This window comes from Atractosteus spatula, chromosome 23 (genome assembly GCF_055471065.1).
Source record: "Atractosteus spatula isolate fAtrSpa1 chromosome 23, fAtrSpa1.hap1, whole genome shotgun sequence".
Lineage (NCBI taxonomy): Eukaryota > Metazoa > Chordata > Actinopteri > Semionotiformes > Lepisosteidae > Atractosteus > Atractosteus spatula.
In genome coordinates this window covers 15,302,526-15,320,714 of record NC_142728.1, presented here as the reverse complement: position 1 = coordinate 15,320,714, position 18,189 = coordinate 15,302,526, and the positions used below count along the sequence as shown (strand labels likewise).

The 18,189-nt window shown below is 52.1% G+C and overlaps 1 protein-coding gene across 2 annotated transcripts in view; it reads right to left on the bottom strand.

The window, feature by feature from the left end:
- The window catches only part of ncs1a (neuronal calcium sensor 1a), a 31,453-nt gene that overhangs the window by 5,366 nt on the left and 7,898 nt on the right, over positions 1 to 18,189 (bottom strand). For both annotated transcript variants that reach the window (XM_088940601.1, XM_088940602.1), the window contains exons 3-7: positions 12,344 to 12,368; positions 5,541 to 5,679; positions 3,349 to 3,427; positions 1,283 to 1,371; positions 733 to 810 (exon numbers count right to left, since the gene is read on the bottom strand). In XM_088940601.1, coding sequence (XP_088796727.1) covers positions 733 to 810; positions 1,283 to 1,371; positions 3,349 to 3,427; positions 5,541 to 5,679; positions 12,344 to 12,368 — 410 coding nt within the window. The remainder of the gene's footprint in view (positions 1 to 732; positions 811 to 1,282; positions 1,372 to 3,348; positions 3,428 to 5,540; positions 5,680 to 12,343; positions 12,369 to 18,189) is intronic.

Here is an 18,189-nt window from a genome sequence, read left to right as displayed (position 1 = left end):
CCACACAAACTAAACCTGCCGGCCCTGCGTCGCTCCTGCCTTTAGTTATTCAAGTGAGCAGGAAGGTGAACCGCTCCTTCACGAAGTGCCAAGCTCTTCGGGGAGCCGGGGGCGCTGAAAATAGATCAGCACACGTCCCTGGGCACGGGCCCGAGACTGCCTGTCTGCGCCAGGGCTGAGAGCTCTCCGACTGGCTCTTTTCCCCCCCCATCAGGAGAGAACGCCTCCATTACCGCCGTCTGACTCCGAAAGGAGACAGACCGCCGTCCTGAAGCCAAGAAGAGAAAGGAAAAATAAAAGAGGCCGGAGCTGTCTCTCCTGCAGCCTTTCTGAGTGAAGAGATGTGCCGCGGGCACTGAGCACGCACAGCGGAGATGATGCTGGTCACGGACCCAGGCAGGAATGAAGGCATCAGAGCCGATTTCCTGCTCTCCACACTAACCCGCAAGAGAAGGGTGGCATCTAATTAAGGCGCAGAGCCTATTGAAGAGGGCACACGGTCTGGACAATACGTGCAGCTGGAGTTTGTGGGCTGTGGTCAAGAGGAAATGCACCTCAAGAGAACCGTTATTCAGAGCAGCTGACCATCACTGACCGCCACCACCGCGGGCTGCCTGCCCCTGCAGGAGCCGGCAGGATTGCACTGAGGGGGGCTGCAGCCTGTTCAGCGCTGTGCCTGAAGATCTGCAAGCCACTGTGCAGGGCTGGGCCAGGCAGTGGGCTGGCATTTACCTTGTCCATCATGGCAAAAATGCGGTCGACCCTTTTCTCCGGCGTGTTCTCTTCCTCGGGCAGCTCCACAGTGTTCCCCTAGAGAGAGAGAGAGAAATGCTCGCTTTTTTCTTTTTTCTCTTTTTTTTTTGCTGTGTCAGCCCTACCTGCGGATCAGCCTAAGCGAGCAGCTCTTTGAGCTCTACCCTTCAGATAAGATGTAAAACTGCAGTCCTGCTCTTACTGACTGCGGAAGCAGTCACTGATGAACAGTCGTCCCTGGTCCCCGTTGCAAAGCACACTTTCCAGATCCTGCAGGTATATCAGTGGCACGAAGTCAGTGTAAATGTACTGACCTGGCACTGCAGGAGGTCTGTTTTGTTCACAGGACAGTGTAGGTTACATGGACGCTAATTTTGAACTTGAGCATTTTTTTTTAATGGCAGGATGGTTAGACAACTGCAATCACCTTCTTCCAACGAGCACACAACGTTTTGATCCCTCAGGGCATGATACTGCTGTTGGAGAACCAAACCACAAGGGAGAAACAGGGTCTCCAGCTCATACTCACCACCATCTGATAGATGGCATCCACAATGTTTAACATCTCGTCTCGGGTGATATAGCCATCGTTATCGAGGTCATAAAGCTTAAAAGCCCCTAAAGCATCGAATAAAGGAAACAGAAGAAAGAAGAGTTATTTTCAGTCCAACTTGAGGAAACATGGATATTAAAAATAAGAAAAGCCCTGGTCTTGGACTACAAGTCTTTTGATAAAGAGACCTGACTGGCAGGCTTTTACAAACGGCCCTACTGCGCGGACAACCCTAAAGAAAAACTTGCTTCATCCCTCTCCTGCGCGTCACCGGTACATCAAGTCTGTGTGAGGGGGTGTACGAGAGTGTGTGGGGGCGGGTGTGCGTTGGATGAAAACCATGGCTTGGGTTAAAATGAATCCTGGGGGACCTCATGTCTCCCCCACACTGTGCATCCGCGGCGATCACCTCACAGCGAGCTGCTCCAGCACGAGTGGAGCGCCTTAACTCCCAGCAAAATTCCGAATCCACGACACGCTCCTCTGGCAGTGGACACATTTCCAGACGCTTTTTCGCCGACTGCGATAGCATGCAGATGGCTGGCGACGCTGGGTTAACACTAGAGATGTGTGGAGCACATCAGGGAGAGTGAGAGCAACACGCTCTCCGGATTAATTCAGTTTAGCATACTGCAGCCAGGAGGGACTTACTGAAATCATGATTCAGACGGCATGATTGCTTTTAATCACTTGATTTCAGTAAGTATCTGTAGCTTGTGACCTATTTTGATTACAGAGGTAAAAAAAAAAAAAAAAGTCCTGGAAATACTGTTGAATGCATTTTTATCCCTAGCACCGAGGCATGAATTCAGAATCACCGAGAGGTTTGTTATTAACTCATTTTGTTACACAATGAATTTTGTAAGCAATTAATTAACTGAGTCCCTCAAGGACTTCATTGTTAAGAAAAAATTCAGTTGCTATTTCAGGATCGTGCTGGTACTGATCGTAAGACAACTGGAATGGGTTGTACACGTGCGGAGTTTATTTAGAAGGACTTTTTAAAAGCTGCGCAAGGCATTAGTTTGAAAGGACTCATTTTCTTAACATGCAAAACCGCCTCTCTGATAAACTTCTCTCTCTGGGATCTGTGGGTGCTCACCCATCTCTGGAATGAAACATTTTACAGGAGAATAATGAAATTTTGAGCATGACTCACCCATGCACCAGAGACACTAAAGGAATTGGAAGTTGGTCAGAAAAAGTTAAGAAACAAAAACTAACGGGAGAATTCAGCTTATACGAGCGTTCCCTGACCTGTTCTGACATCGAACGCCACCTGGAGGCGGAATTTGAAACATCGCTGCAGAGCAAAGGCGCTGCTCAGCTGCGCTTTCATCTTAACATCCCACCACCACCTGAGCTCCACGCAGGAACATGCTGGGGCAGCACCTCTCCGACGCACAGCCAGGCGAGGCAGAGCTCTCAGGAGCTCACAGGAGTGAGCCTGGCCCGTACCTGAAGGGCAGACCTCCTGGGAAAACTAAGGCTTGTCCTGGAAGAGGTGTTAGTGGGGCCAGTAGGGGGCGCTCACCCAGCGGTCTGTGTGGGTCCCGATGTGCCAGTGTAGTGACGGGGACACTTTAAAACTGAGGTCCAGGTGCTCGGTGGTCACTAAAAATCCCAGGGCCAGGCTGTTTCTCAAAAACAGTAGGGGTGGTACCCTTGTTACCTTGGCATCCTGGCCAAATGTCCCCCAGATCTTTACCAAACATGGCCTCCTAATAATCCCCACCAGTGAACTGGCTTCATCACTCTGCTCTCATCCCCACTGAGAGCTGGTGCGTGGGGAGCGTACTGGCGCACTCTGACTGCCAGGCAGATGAGGCTACACATTGGTGGTGGAAGTGGGATTCCCCATTACCTGTAAAGCGCTTTGAGTGGAGTGTCCAGAAAAGTGCTATATAAAGTGTAAGGATTATTACTGAGGCAGGGCTTCGCAGAGCACAGCCTCCGGCGGTGCCCAGCGATGGACAGCCTCCAGAGAACAAGGCCCTGGTCGCAGAGCGGGGGGGGTCGTGCAGACAAAGACAAGGACTCACATCTGAGCTTCTCGTCCAGCGTTCCACGCGAGGTGACCGACAGGGCCTGGATGAACTCCGAGAACTCGATGCGCCCGTCCTGCAGAGGGGGAGACAGCAAGACACCGATTTGAGAGAACACCAGCCTGCGAGAGCCTACTACTCCAACCTTTACTCCAGTGCAGACACAGCAAACCACAGAGACACCATTGCAAGATCACAGTGCAGACTAGTAACCCACAGAACCCATAGTAAAAGCACAGTAACGTGTAGCAAACCACAGGGACAGCATGGTAAAACCACAGTATGTCGTAGTAAACCACAGTGACAGAGTCTTATTACAGTCATACAAAGCCAAGCAAATGTATGGTATTAGGTAGGTCCCCTTTTCAGACCATCAAGGCCCATGGGGGAATGGGGGGCAAGGGCCACCATTCTTCTCAACCATCCGACACTGAAGGTGGAGGTGATGTGGTCAGTATCACACTCCGGCCGGCCCATTACCCCCGGAAGGATTAACCTCCAGTACTCATTTGGAAAGCAGGCTGAGTGGACCTGGGAGAAGTCTGGAAGGAATCAGAGCAAGCTACATTGCTGGCCTCTACCTGGGATTGAACCCGGGACCTTCCGGTCAGGAGCTAGATGCCCTTGCCCTCTGAGCTACCACGGCTAATGTATGGTATTAGGCTAGTGAAAATGCAAAACTCACATTGGCAAACTCTGTTGTTTAAAATGGGGCTTCTCAGAGTATTAATGACTGGACAAGCAGCACGATCGAGGTAACAGCTGATGAGCCAGCTGCAGTGCAGCTGCCCTGCTCTCATCACTTCCTGTAGTCTCATTCTGCAGATACTGAAGCTCCCTCCCTCAAGGCCAACTGCTACCAGGGCAGAGGTCACCCAGTGGTCATCCGGCTGTCGCATCGCACTGTGCGATAAGGACGCAGCAGTCCTGCAAGACTAATGGACTCCTTCCCTTCGAAGAGATTACAGCTGTCTGCAGCCCAGACAGCACACGGGGAGAGAAACGGGCCTGCTGTCCCAAAGGAAGAAAGCAAATCGCTTTGATGGTAAAAAGACCAGTCAGAGCAGAGAACTGATTTCCAACCCACATGCAGAACACTGTCCTTTCTCTTGTCATATTCTCACAACGTTCCTCTCTTGGGCTGACCGACGCAGGAACTGTGAAAGTCCCACTGGAGCCTGGAGTCACAGATCTGTGCCTGACTCCCACCCGACCTCACAGCGCAGAGATTCCTGCTAACAGCGTGCTGGCGTAACTGAGCGTGAGGCAGCAAGACCACAGGGACTGGAGACGCTCGTACAGGAACGACAGTAAATGAAGCACAGTAAGGAAATGCTCAGGAATGACCTCCCAGAGCTCCCAAACTGGCTCCAACGAAAACAGCCTCTTTTGCATGTTGGGCTCCTAGCTCAAGTCAGCGCAACAGACACCCTGCGACATGCCGAGCACCTGTCGCAGGAACACTTCCTAATGCCCAGGGGCCATTAAAAGGGGACGCTGTGCTGGCACTCAGATGAGAACCTGACTACCTGGTCGTTACTGTTTGCAAGAGTCCTGACTAAATATCACTCTGGTCCAGAACCTGGTCCCCCTAAAATCTCCCCTTAATTCCCCCCCTCCCATGTGCAAAGCACTCTGGGAACCAGATTTGCAGAAATGCAGTTTATTATCCTTAACAAGACAGATTAATGAAGACAAGTGCAAACTGCACTGTGGTTCAGGTCTTTCCAGCAGCCAAGTGACCAACTGCAAACACCAGCCACTGCGGATTACAAGCGCAGGATTAATGCAGAGATAATGGTCCCCCTGGTCATATTTAGATGTTTAAACTCCCATAAGAAGCAATGGCAAAGTCAGTGATGCAGAACTCCCAGTCCTGTAGGGCTTCAGTTTCTACAGACTCATTCCGGTCCAGGTTTTAATGACTTAACTGATCTAATTAACCCCTCGGACGAGGTGAATCTCTCTTCCCTATTCGTTTGGTGCCGGATACACAACGAGACCCACAAGACTCCCTCCCAGGAAGAGTGGTGTAGTGCCCAATATGTAGAATGGGACACAACACCTAGCATAAAGCAGAGCATGCTGAAGCACCCACCATGGGAAGCACTGAGCTAGAGCGACAAACACACCCAGATCTGCATCTCGGAACCCCGCCCGCCCGAGTAAGGCTGCCCGTCCGCGCCTACCTTGTTCTCGTCGAAGACGTTGAAGACGAACGTGGCGAACTTCGTGGGGTCGCCGAAGGGGAAGAACTGCTTGTAGATCTTCTGGAAGCCGGCCGCGTCCAGCTGCCCGCTGGGGCAGTCCTTGATGAAGCCCTTGTACCTGCGGGCAGAGGAGACGGCGGTCAGGCGGGCGGCAGCACCGGACCCGGGTTCGAGAGGGCAGTCACGGAGGAGGAAAGAGAGGTCGCATCCAAGGCCGAAAAAGTTGCAGATCTTGTGAAATTCACCTCTGCTTCTCCCTCTGTTAGCTACAGAGCACCGGTTAAGCCCCTGCTAGCGCAATTTAATTACAGTAACTACAGGACTTGCACCATGTCGGGCAGAGAACCCTGCTCCGGTATCACCAAGGACAAACTGCCTGCCTGTAAATAATGCTTCTGGACCAATATCATCCCTCTTTGTCCGACTGCGGACCTCTGTCTTGACACTGGGATAATCTGTTACCGGGCAGGCACTGTTATCTAACCTACGTTGCGCCCAGCTCATCACTTTTGAAATGACCGTGTAATTGGAATTTTCTTCCCCCCCCCCCACGCGTCTCGAAAAATACATCTCCGTGCTCAGCCCGTGATCCAGCCCCGTGACAGGCGCGGGGAGGGAGAGACAGACAGACGGACAGACCCCGTCGGGACTGCTTTCGAAATTGAAAACCTGCTCACAGCCGAGCTGGGGGCCAGCTAAGAGTTTTCCCAGCATTAAAAAAAAAATAAATCAATCAACGGACAAGTCAGCTGTCTTCTCCAAATTTACTCAATGGCACATTACTGTCACTGCGGGCGTGAGCGCTTTCACACTCGGCCAATGTGTTATACGTGTATGTGGGATCGCAGCACCTGCAGGAGCAGATACAGCACAAAACCCCTGAGCAAGCAGAAGGGCCATTGTTGTAAAAAAAAAAAAAAAGATTTAACGATACTTCAGATTCCTACGAGTTTGGCTCAGAGCCCATCCAAGCCAGCGTATCCCAGATCAATCTCCCTCTTTCCGGCTGCCGCTGAAATGTTTTGGAAGTCGGGGCTGTGAGAGTGGAAAGGTTTGGCAAAAGATCCTAAAAAGCCACGCGGGGCCAACACAGCCTCTCCAGGACTCCAGCACTGGCTGATGACGGACCTACGGAGTCGGCTCTTAAAAAGCCTGTACTCCTGCCAGTTGGGTGAGGATGGAGACAAGGATGAAAACGGCTTTCCAGGGGGCTGGACAGGCTCAGCGACCCAGCGGTTGCCATTATTTTAATCTCCATCATTGCTTTCAAAGTTCTGGCTTGAAGCAGGAACCCAACCCTGAGCAAAGATATGAAAACCAGTCAAAAGAAATGATGAACTATTATTACAGGTAGGAACAAGTAATGGGTTTATTCCCTGCTGAAAAGAGAAGAAAGAAAACACAATGGCTGTGGAGTCTTCTATTAATTAATCCTAGATCTAGCTAGATCTGCACAGATAATTTACAGGTCTAATACAGATCTACTATTAATCCTAGATCTAGCTAGATCTGTACAGAGATGAAAAACTAATGTTAACGATGAGGAGCTTCTGACAACAAGTCAATTAGATCCGAGTGGTGATCGTCCCGGATGAAGAACGGGACACGACACCTAGCATAAAACAGAGCACTGCACACAGGCTGTGGAGTTGACCTGGAGGACCTGTGATCGGGGTTCTCAGTGACAGATCTCCTAACGACAAGCTGGGGTTCCTCTCATCCAGACTGAGCTGCACCAGTAGTAACAAAGAGGTTCTAATGGCAGAACACACCAGCGCAGGTTGGAGCTCAGGACACGCATTCAGTATATTGTGACTGCTGATGGTGTCTCAGATACAGTATGTAAGAGCCTGGCACAGCGGTATGTTTCATTTCCATAAGCTTCCGCTGGTGTGTTTTTCATTTACTGCAATTAAGGCCCAAAGGTTCAAGCACTGCGCGATAGGAAATTAAGCAAAATTGCTATTGTTCAGGCAGGTAAACCTTTTGGAAATCCTAATCCAGCAATGACCCATTTCATGTATAATTCAGGTGCTATGACTCATTTTTAATTCATGATGTCCCTGCTGAGAAAATCTTTCTAAAACCCCCTTGCCTGAACCGAGCAGAGCTTTAAGCAGAAGGGAGAAGGGAGCTGTCATGTGAAAGGGAGCAGAGCTACTTGGCAGCGATGTCGATGGTTTCCCATCATTTCCACTCGGAAACGACATCCTTAATGAAGCTTTAACGAGCGGTTCAGGTCGGTCGCTCATTTCTCAAGCCCTCGAAAATAAAAGAATAAATCTGGCCGTTTAAAAGTAAACACATGAGCCCTTTGGGTCGTGCACAAAGCCCTGTGTTTCTGGCCCACGTGCCCAGAGACCAGCTCCTGAAAGACGGGTCTCCCAGAAGCCTGGGACGAATGCACCAATCAGCCAATCGGAAAGGTTGTGCAGCCCGTGCAGCAGAAGGTGTCGATATGAGAGTGAAGGCCGATGTGGACGTCTGCTCGTGAGGCACGAGAGGCTCACCGGGAGGGGAAGGGAAGGGTTAAGGGAGTGAAAAATTGGTTTTTGTGGAGCCAAACTTACACAACCAGTGCGGAGGAGGAGGAGGAGGAGGAGGAGAGGACATGGAGAGGAGGAGGAGGAGGCATGCTTTAAAAACAGAGAAATCTTTGCTCATGTCTTCCAACCACTAAAGCCTCCCACAACTACAGATTTTACAGAGCTCCTGCCCCCCCCCCATTACACACACACCTCATCGCTGGCCAAGAAGAGCAACATGCAGCAACCCCACACACTGGAGTCCAAACAGCGCCCCCCCCCCCCCAGCTCCTGCCTCTGGTGTACAGACAGCGTGGATCTGAGCCTTCCAGGGCAACAGGCTGCTACTGGCAGCCACGCCCCCCTCCCCCCTGCCCAGGAACAGCCCCAGCTCCTTTAAAGAACCGCCTTGCTCCATGGCCTAACGAGGGGGGGGGGGGGCACAGCCCCCTGTGCACCGTCTGCCCTGAAGCTCACACAGTTACAGCCAGCCCCCTGCCCCGGGCCGGGACACACAGACATGAGGCGACACAGACACAGTGAGAAGTGCAGTTTTTGTGACTCTAGAGGCACGATCAGGGCTCATCTGACTCAGGCTGGCCGGGAAGCTGAATAGTTTTTGCAGCAGGCAGGGGGGCACAAAACGGGGTGCCAAAGCACTGCTGGAGTGAGGAGCTGGGAGAAGGCAGCCTGTCTCACCGAGACCAAAGCAAAGCCCCAGATGGAGAACACCCCCCCACCCCCACCCCACTTCAAGAGCGACAGGCTCGGCCTTGTGGTCTGGAAACTGGGTGCTAAAATAGGCACGCTGGTACAAGGCCACCCGTTTGGCCCTGCTATCCCGTTTCAGACACTGTCCAAATCTAAACAGTGCTCCTCCCACAAAAAGCTTAATTATAATTATAAAAATATATAAATATTTTTTTTTAGCTAGATAGAAACCTCCACAGTTACCTTCCCTAATTCCACAGGTACAATGAAGCAGCCTCCCTGCAATTGTTAGCAGAAGAAAACTAAATGAAAGGTCTAGATACTTCATTACTTCAATTAATCAATTAAGCAACTGGCCGCTGAGGTGGAACAGAAACCCGACAGCAGGGGTCTGCGGGACCAAACCAATGCAAGCTTATTTTAGAACACTCCGCTACAGTACATGACGGGTTATTGCACAGACGCTTTTATCCCAAGTGATTTACTGTTGCTGCAGCTGCTGACAGCAGAATCTCTGCCCTGACTGCTTTTTTTTCCCCTTTCTCTCTCAGACCCCGGAATCACAATCCTACATGCAAGAGATTCGCTCGGCATTATGCTTCAAAGTCTTAAATCATCCCGGTCTGTCACATCACTGTCTTGTTATGGAACAGGGCTTGTATACATGTTTGAAAGACTGCAGTGAACTGGCCTTCTGGAACCCAGATGTCCTCAAATGATAATATGTCGGGGGCTGAATTCTGCCTCAATAAGCTGCGGAGGCACAGGCAATAACTGCTGGACAGAGCACAAAGAGGCTCAGGAACTCCCTGGAACCTGGAGCCTCCTGACAGAAATTAAGGGCAAACACCCCAGAGAGGGGGAATCGTGATTCTCACTGCAGGAAGGCAAAGCCAGAGGAAGAGCATGAGGTGAGCTGTCCTGGTCCTGGAAGGCTGGTGTGTGTCTGTGAGTTTTCACTCCTTCGCAATCCAATCAGATCCTCCAGGCGGGGTCCTGGCTCTGGGACAATCCTGCTCCAATCCGATTTTCACTCCCTAGCAATCCAGTTGGGCCTTCCAGGCAGAGTCTGGGCTCTAGGGATGGAGGGGCAGTGTATCTGCAGAACCCCTGGGCCTGTTTAAAGCAGCAGCAGCATTTGCAGAGCTCGAAGAAGATGATAAATTGATCTAATCAAGCCAGTAATGAGCCGATGTGGGTCATTAAGAGCCACGCTGAAATGAAGCCCTGCAGACACACCGGCCCCCCCCAGGAACAGTCGGTATACACTTAGGGAAGAGTGCAAAAGCAGTGCATTTGCTGGTAAAGCTTTATTAAGAGCAGAGATAAAAAAAAACACTGTAATGGACAGGAGGCACAAATCACTGCGATCTACCCTGCATGCAAATTAACAGAACCTAATCCCCCGAAAAAGTTGCACAACTTCAGAAATGGCAAATGGCAGGGAATGTCAAAACCCTGCTCTTTCGGATTTGCATAAAAAGCACAGAACACGCCTCTGCATAATAACGTGGAGTGGAATGGACAGGGGGCTGAGGAGCCTGATTTATTTATCCGAGTAAGATCGTGGCGGCACCAGTGTTCTGTCTGAAGTGAGCAGCAGGCCCCCCGCGCTGGGACTCCATCGCGCAGGCTCGCAGGAATGAGGGGGGAAAGGAACGAGACTGCTGAAAGAGCCGAGTCCCAGGTTCTCTCAGGCCGTCTCCTTTCCTAGTGGAACTGGGCGAACCTTCAGAACCCCAGGAAGGCGACAAGTGAGAGGAGGCGGAGCCCAGCCCAATCGTTAATTAGCAGTTAATTAATAATAATTGCTTATACTTATATAGTGCTTTTCTGGGCACGCCACTCAAAGCGCTTTACAGGTGATGGGGAATCCCACTGCCACCACCAGTTATCAGCCCCACCTGGATGATGCGACGGCAGCCGGAGTGCGCCAGTCCGCTCCCCACACACCAGCTAACAGACCTAACAGTCAGGCACGTCTTCGTCCCCGCAAGGGCGCAGCAAACGTGAATGAATCAAAGATACATCTGTTATCTGCGTGACTGTAAAGCAATGAGGGGATAAAATGTACAGTTTGACGAAGCAGAACCAACCCAAGAAATATTCATCTTCAACGTGCTGGCTGAAGCCTTAGTCTCTGGTTTCCCATAGACAGGTGGTCTGCATGGCGATCTGCTTTTGGCCCGGCGCCGAGAGTGGAGCGGTCCGGTGATCTGGCCCGGCCCCCCCCAACCCCTCCCGGACAGGCCGACCGCAGCGCCCAAACGTGGAGCCCAGCGATCCGAGCGGCTGAGCTGGGGGGGGGGGGGGGGGGGGGGGGAGGGGAGCATGAGGGCTGCCAACGCGCGGTGTGGGTGGCGCAGGGACCGGCAGCTTGGCTTGGCATTGAAACTACTGCAGCAGTGAGTCAGCCGAGCTGGAGCCCCCCCTTCCAGCCACCTGCAGGCAAGCTGCGCTGAAGCATCTGCCAGCTGACAGCCTGCCTCTGTCCAGGTCTGTAGCGAAGCTTGAAGAGGAGTGGGCTCCTGGCACCCTCATGCACCCAGCTGACTCCCATCCCAAGACTCTGCTCTGAGCTATTCCAGGCTGAGCTGGCGGGGGGGGGGGGGGGGGGGTGGCTCCTGAGTCACGAAGCGGTTTCCACCTGTGACGAGCACCAGGAGGCCCGGCTGCCTGGCACAGCTGGCATTCGGGGCCCTGGTTGGCTGGCTGGCTGGCTGGGCCCCAGTCTGTGTTCCGGGTTTTCCTTAACGTGACGTTTCAGGCTGGCACCCGGGAAGAGTCAGGGAGGCATCCTGCGAGGCCCCGACCCGTTTGAAGACGGGTTCGGCGCGGGCGAACGGCTCCGTGCCCGGCGGCCATCGATCCGGAAAGGCCTGACGGGGGCTACCGGCTGCAGAGGTCCCCCCAATAACCTGCAGGGGCTCAAGGGCCCTCCTGCCCCAGGTCATCTCCTCGGAGGATTCCCACTGATCTCTCGGCTGCCTTGGCGTCGCTCACAGCGTGGGAGGGGGGCTCCTGGGCACCCCGGCACCTGCTGGCGTTTGTTCTAGCAGTGATCTCAGCTACATACTTAGACCCCCAATTGAACCGATAACAGCAATCGCATTAACAGGGGCTTTTCGTTTTTGTTCAATCATTAAGCACGTCGGAGGTTTCTGCGACTTTTTATCTGTGGTGCTTCAAACATAATTTCAGCTCTCCAGCTTTTGAGTTGCAAAGAGAACTTGCAATCAGGTTCCAATCAAGAGGCTTAGGACAATGTGTAAGACCTTGTTGAATACACCGGGCTGCAACACACTTCACTGGGTTCTTACCAAGGTGCTCTGCAGTAAGCCTTTCTCAGGTTCTATCATCAGCCTTTTCCCATGAGAAACACACAGCAACAATCCCTAATCCCTTCCAAATGGACTTGGAGAGAACATGCAAACTCCACACATAACCAAGCACCAGGAGCTGAACCCAGGGTCATCCGAGCAACCATGCTGCCCAGCTGATATACAAACGCCAGCAATGACGATAAAGAATGCAGAAAGCACTTACCACTGCTGCACCTCCTTCTCTGTAACTGCAAAGAGAGAGAAAAGGGGGAAACTCATTATTCACACCCCCGACCTCCTGTCAGTGCATTCAGGACACCTCACAAAGAGAGACTCCCCTGAAGACAAGTCCCCACCCCCCACCCCCCCACAAGGAGAAACAAAACCTGCCGTATTGATTAGCCTTTGTTTCAAAAGACCCTCATCAATCTTCTTCACTCAAACATTCACATTCTGCAGCAAAGTGTTCTTTCCCCCTAGGATATGTTTATCCTTTCCTAATTGTACTTTTCTAGGTTTTGATCAAGTATCACAGATGTTTATCTTGTTGACGTAGTCTGGAAAACACCCCAGGCCTTGTTGTTACTGCACCGAGTTTCCAAACATGTCACAGCCCGTAACATGAGCACAAGAAGTCGAATCCATGGGCATGGCTGTGATTTCCCTCCCTGACCTCTGACCTCTCCACCTAAGCAGATCGTTTCAGGTTTTCTATGATCTAATCAAGCACTTAACTGAATCCTTTCCTTCCAACTGCGGCGAGAATCAGGCTGTGCATTTCCACCCAGAAGGGTAGAAAAGGGTTTCTCCCTTTTCATGAGACGAGAGCTGGGGGATACTAACCCTTTGGGACTCAGGACAAGGCCGACTGGACGCCACACACTCACGCAGCAGGAGGAGTGGCTGTTTTGAGCCAGTGGAATTAAATTCTCAGCACCAAGTGGACAGCATACATAAAAACGTGTGTAAGAATCCACTCAGACGCATCCAGGACAGAGAGTCCAGGCTCCTCCATCGTGATGCAGTATCATTAGGAAGAGTATTAGCTGGCTGGGGTGCTCTGGTGCAAATCACCCTCATACCTCTGGGAGATCAGATAACAGGGCGATTTATCTGCAAAGCATCTGGGAGCTCAGCTCGGACGAGCACAAGAGTGATCGGATTAAGGCATTAGGGTTACCTTATACCTTAAGGACTGACTGATTGATTTTAGGTCTGATCTCAGGTCGTGGCGCCACCCTCTCCAATTCTAACCCGGTTCTGCCAATGGGGTAGACAGGGTCCAATTCCCCAGAGGCTGGGTCCCGTTCCAGCGATCGCCGGCTCCTCCTGTTCCTCCTCCTGGTGAGCGGAGCAGGGGTCAGGGCTCTGCACCGGCAGCTCTGATGGGGCTATCTTGTTATCCCCTTGAGAACTACCCTTCACTCCGACTGCTGCAGCACATGTCCTGCTGTATAAATGCATCCCAGCACAAGCTGCTTTGGATAACAGTCTCAATACCACTGAATCAGTATGACGCACAGTCATTTGCAGAACTCTGGCCGAGACTTTTCTCAGATTGACGCCGAGTTCAGGGAGAACGTCCTGCAGAGTCACCCTGCGCGACGCGTCTAATGCTCTCTCAGCAGGTCAGCGGATTTCCTTGCCTCGACGTTGCTCCGGTCTGACCTCATCGCAGCCCTCGGGGTCAATGCTGCGCACCAGCTCCGTGGAAGAGATGGGACCGGAGAGGCAGGAGCAAGCTGCGCTATCGGGCTGGAGCAAATTGCCTTATTATCTGAAACGGCAGCAATCACAAGCTCTCCCGCACGCCTCCCCCGCCCCCCCCAATACAGGCGCACAAAACGTCAAAATAGAAAAGCCTGACAACAGGTTAATAAAAAAACACCCATCAATTTTCAGCACTCTCTTTATCTTTAGATGGCTGTGGTGAGCCTGGAGCCTAACTTGCACAGATATAGGGTCAAAGGCAGAACTGCACTGGACCCAAAGCAGGACATGCACACCGGGCCAATCCATCTGAGAAGCTTCACCCTGGACTGCTGGGTGGAACCGGAGCACCAGGAGAAAGTCTACATATTTGTGGGGAGAACATGCAAACTCCACACGGAACGCAGTTCGATACAGATGTAAACCCTGAGCCTAGGAGCACTGAGGCAATAGCGCGAACCACCCCTCTGACCTGCTGCCCCAGCAAACAAACAAACCTGTAAAGTCAACAGCCAAAGCCAAACTGGTCCCCTGAGACAAGCTGTCCAAGATCTGAGCTTCTAACTCGTCCACAACAACGAGTTTCAATCAGTTCGTTTATTTTTCAGGCACCCTGATAAAGTGTAACACTCAGGGTGGACAGACAATGGTTACAAAACCAAAAAGCTGAAACGAACTTCAGAAAATGTCCTTACTGGTCATGCTTGAGCACAGGTTAAAGGTTAAGGTGGAAAATTACAGAAAAAACAATTAAAATGTGCACACCCGAGAGTCACAGGTCTGAGTCTGGATCAGATCATCACTAGCTTAGTGTGAACTAGGACTGGATTAGTCAGTCAGGGCTTGGATCTCTGCGACACAGCGCCACCTGTAGCCATCCAGGGACCTGCACTGCTGTCAGTGAGGAACACTTCCCGATCAAAGTGAGTAAAGCAGAAAAAAAAAAAATTACAGAGTCTGTGCTAAATATTTGCAGCTATATATATATCGTTTTGTTTGGGGGAGAAAGTTTAGCAATTAAAAACTTTCCCAAGTTTTAATTCATGGCAAACACCTTTAATTGATGTGTTAATATTGCACTCCTAGTACGCGGTGTGAGAGCGGAATAGGAGGAGGTCTGGGCGATACTGAACGACGCAGGTGAATGTTATTTCTAAATTAGCACATCTCCGAGGCTCAGTTCTCATTCCTTCAGCCGTCTGGGCGTGAGAAGTGTTTGCCAGCGAAACACACCGCGTGTGTGTGTGTGTGTCTGCGCGCGTTCAGAGCTCCAAGCCTTGCTCAGCAAAGAGCCACAGCTTCCACACCCATCAGATACCAGCCCAACGGTATCCTTTTCGGGGGAACCCATCGGTCTCGCCGCGAGGATGTGAAAGCCACTTCTGAAAAGCATTTCAAATGTTATGAACCTAAGAACTCAAATCGGCGAAAGAGCAGGTTTAACGAGGTGGCGCCGCGAGCTAATCTGCAGCTGAGCTCCCACACAAAGGACTGATACCCTTCACCGCCGAGGAGAAGCGAATCCGTTTCCCTTGCCAGGGCGAGCTCTTTGCTGAAGGCTAAGACGCCCGTCTTTTCAAGATCAAAGCATTTTCCCCTCCCCGCTGCTGCAGACTACAGCCCCTTCGCTGTTGACGTTTTTGTCTTTTTTTGCAACCTGCTGCCCTTGGAGGACAATTTTATTCGGGGGGGAAAAAAAAAAGAGGGAGAGCAACAAGGGGCTCTTGAAGCTCCTGGGCTGCTCTTCCTCCTGCATCTCTCTCCCTCTTCTTCTTCAGGCACACGCCACGTCCCACCGCACTGCTCCCTACGCCGAGGGGCTAAGGCATTCGTCTCACTGGAAATCTCCCAGGATGCTCTTCCTGTAGCCGCCACAGGCAGGACAGCAGTAGGCTGGAAGAGACAGAAGGGGACCATCTCCCTCCCTCCTCCGGCGGGTCGAGAAGAAAATCGCTTCTCAGCCCAACCCGAAAACACAAGAAGCTCCCCGCAGACCAAGGAGATGAACTGCGGGCTGTGACCCAGCCCAGCCGCCCTCGTCTTGTCCAGAGCACCAGGAGGTGCCGTTCCCTTCCGGTTGGTGCTGCCCAGTGGGTCGGCAGCCGAGCTGGAGCTCAGCCCAGGACCCTGCAGAAACCAGGTCTTCTTTCCTGAAGTAGGGAATCTCCTGGTCTCCTTCTCTCTCACTGCTTCAGGCTCAGCAGCACAGGACAAACACGCGTTCAGACAGGAGCTGTTTACTCTTTCCTCAGGCTGCAGAAGTTAGCCATAATGCGTTCCGACTGCCCTACTTACCGGATAAACTTCTAAGCCGCGGGGCTAAGCATCAGCCGAATTAGGACTATTCCCAGTTAATTCAGTTTAATTACCAACAGCTCTACGATGGAAGCCTATTTTTTACATTGAACATCTTGACTGGCTGATGGGAACCCTTTGTGACATCTTGGGAATCCCGCTACCCTCATAATCACCCCCACCAAGGGTCAAGGGTCAACGCCCCCCCCTCCCCATCCAGGGCAGGAGTGGAAAAGCAAATGCAGCCACAACAGATGTCCGGATCCGCCTGTGGACCTGCCAGTTCTCCTGGGGGTGGCGTACGATAAGCAGCAACATGGCCGCCGTGGCAAGATGAGACAGTCATCAGCAGAAGCAAACGAGACCCGGCGATGCATTTCCTTGAGCATTTCGCTGTGCATCCTGCAGAAGCCCACGTCAATCCAGTGACTAGTAGAGACCGTGGGCTGTTAAAACCAAGAACAGGCCCCTTTACGCAAAGGGTTGAAGGAGTATGGAACAAGCTACCACCCTACCATTTAGTCAAAATGGTCTTACCGGGTTGTTAAAGCTTCCTTCGAAACGCACAAAGCACAGGAAATGAGCATGAAATGAAGAGGCTGCAATCAGAAGGGCCTCAGCAAATCCAGTTCTTGTGTTGATAGCTTGTTACTGAGAGCTAGAGCCAGAGAGCTACATAGTGCAGTGTCTTCTTATCGAACGTACCCCAGCTGTATGCTGCCCGGTTTATATGTTCTTTAAAAAACGGGTCTCCCCACAAAAATGACGAAGGAACTTTTATTTTTTCTTTGTCTGCAGGCCTGCTTTCAGGATTCGGAAGACAAATATCCCAGAACACAGGTGCCTGCAGCTACGGGGGTCCCACAGATCACAGTATAATTCAGTAGAAACAGCCGCGCTGTAAAAAACACTACAAAGGGGAACCTGATTCAAACGCTGTCGCTTCAAGGCATCAAACAACCTGAGCACCAGGAAGGCTCAGCATGCTCGAGCTGCCTTCCCCGCTCGAGAAAGCACTACAAAACGCAGCAGCATAACGCTTCTCCGTTCGTGACTCCTCGTGTTTATTCAGCAGTGAGAAGCGCAGAAACCACTGACTCCAGGAGAGGAGCGGGAAGGGTCCGAGCTCGCTCGCTGCTGCAAGAAGGGGGTTTTCACCCGAGGAAGTCCCGGATTGAGCATTTCTAGTCCATTCTGTGCCATTTCAGATGACTGTGAAAGCAGATTTGTCTTGTAAACTGTTAGGAAGTTCACAAGACTGTGTGGTGATTTCTTCTGCAGTCACCGAGCTGGCAACAAATTAACGGGCTTCTCTAAAGAAGTGCACCACCCAACAAAAACATGCTTAGTGTCTGGATACCTCTGCAACAAACATGAATGCAATCCAGCTGCACGGAGGTAAGGGAGACTAAAAGCCCTGCACATTGACCTCGCACAACTGCTGCCCTTGCTCGTCATCAGCGATGCAGAGACGCCTCTTCTAAATATCACCTCTCCTCCCTCCTCTATTTTCACCTGTTGCCCTGCATCAGCAGTCAATGGTCACTCGTCTTGACCCACATGGGGACTCACTGCAGAGTCCTGCAACAGCCGGGGGGGGGCGTGGCAAGGGCAGGGCGGGCCTGCGGCGCAGCTCTCTGATAGGACGGCGGGAGCACACCTGGGCGTGTCGGGAGGCGTTCCTCCCACTGCAGCCAGAGCGGAGGGGGGCGAGGGGGTTGGCACAGCAACGGCGGCACCAGGGGCAGCGCCTCTCTGCCCGCGGCCTGTACTTTCCTGCTGCATGAACCACCACCAGCACTGACCCCAGTGAAAGAGCCCCAGAGGTCCTGCCGAACGCCTGCAGCGCCGACACGTCAGGACACAACGTCAACACTTTGCGGGAAGAAGCTGTTCTGCTGCCCAGGGGCGGGACGCGTTGGGAGAAGTGGACGTCCCGCAGGGCCCGGGAGCAGTCAGCTGGGGGGGGGGCCACAGCTGAGCGGGACGTCCCACCGACAGACTCAAGACTGGAGCACAGGTGACCACAATTGAGCAAACGGAGCAACAGCATGTAGAGATCAG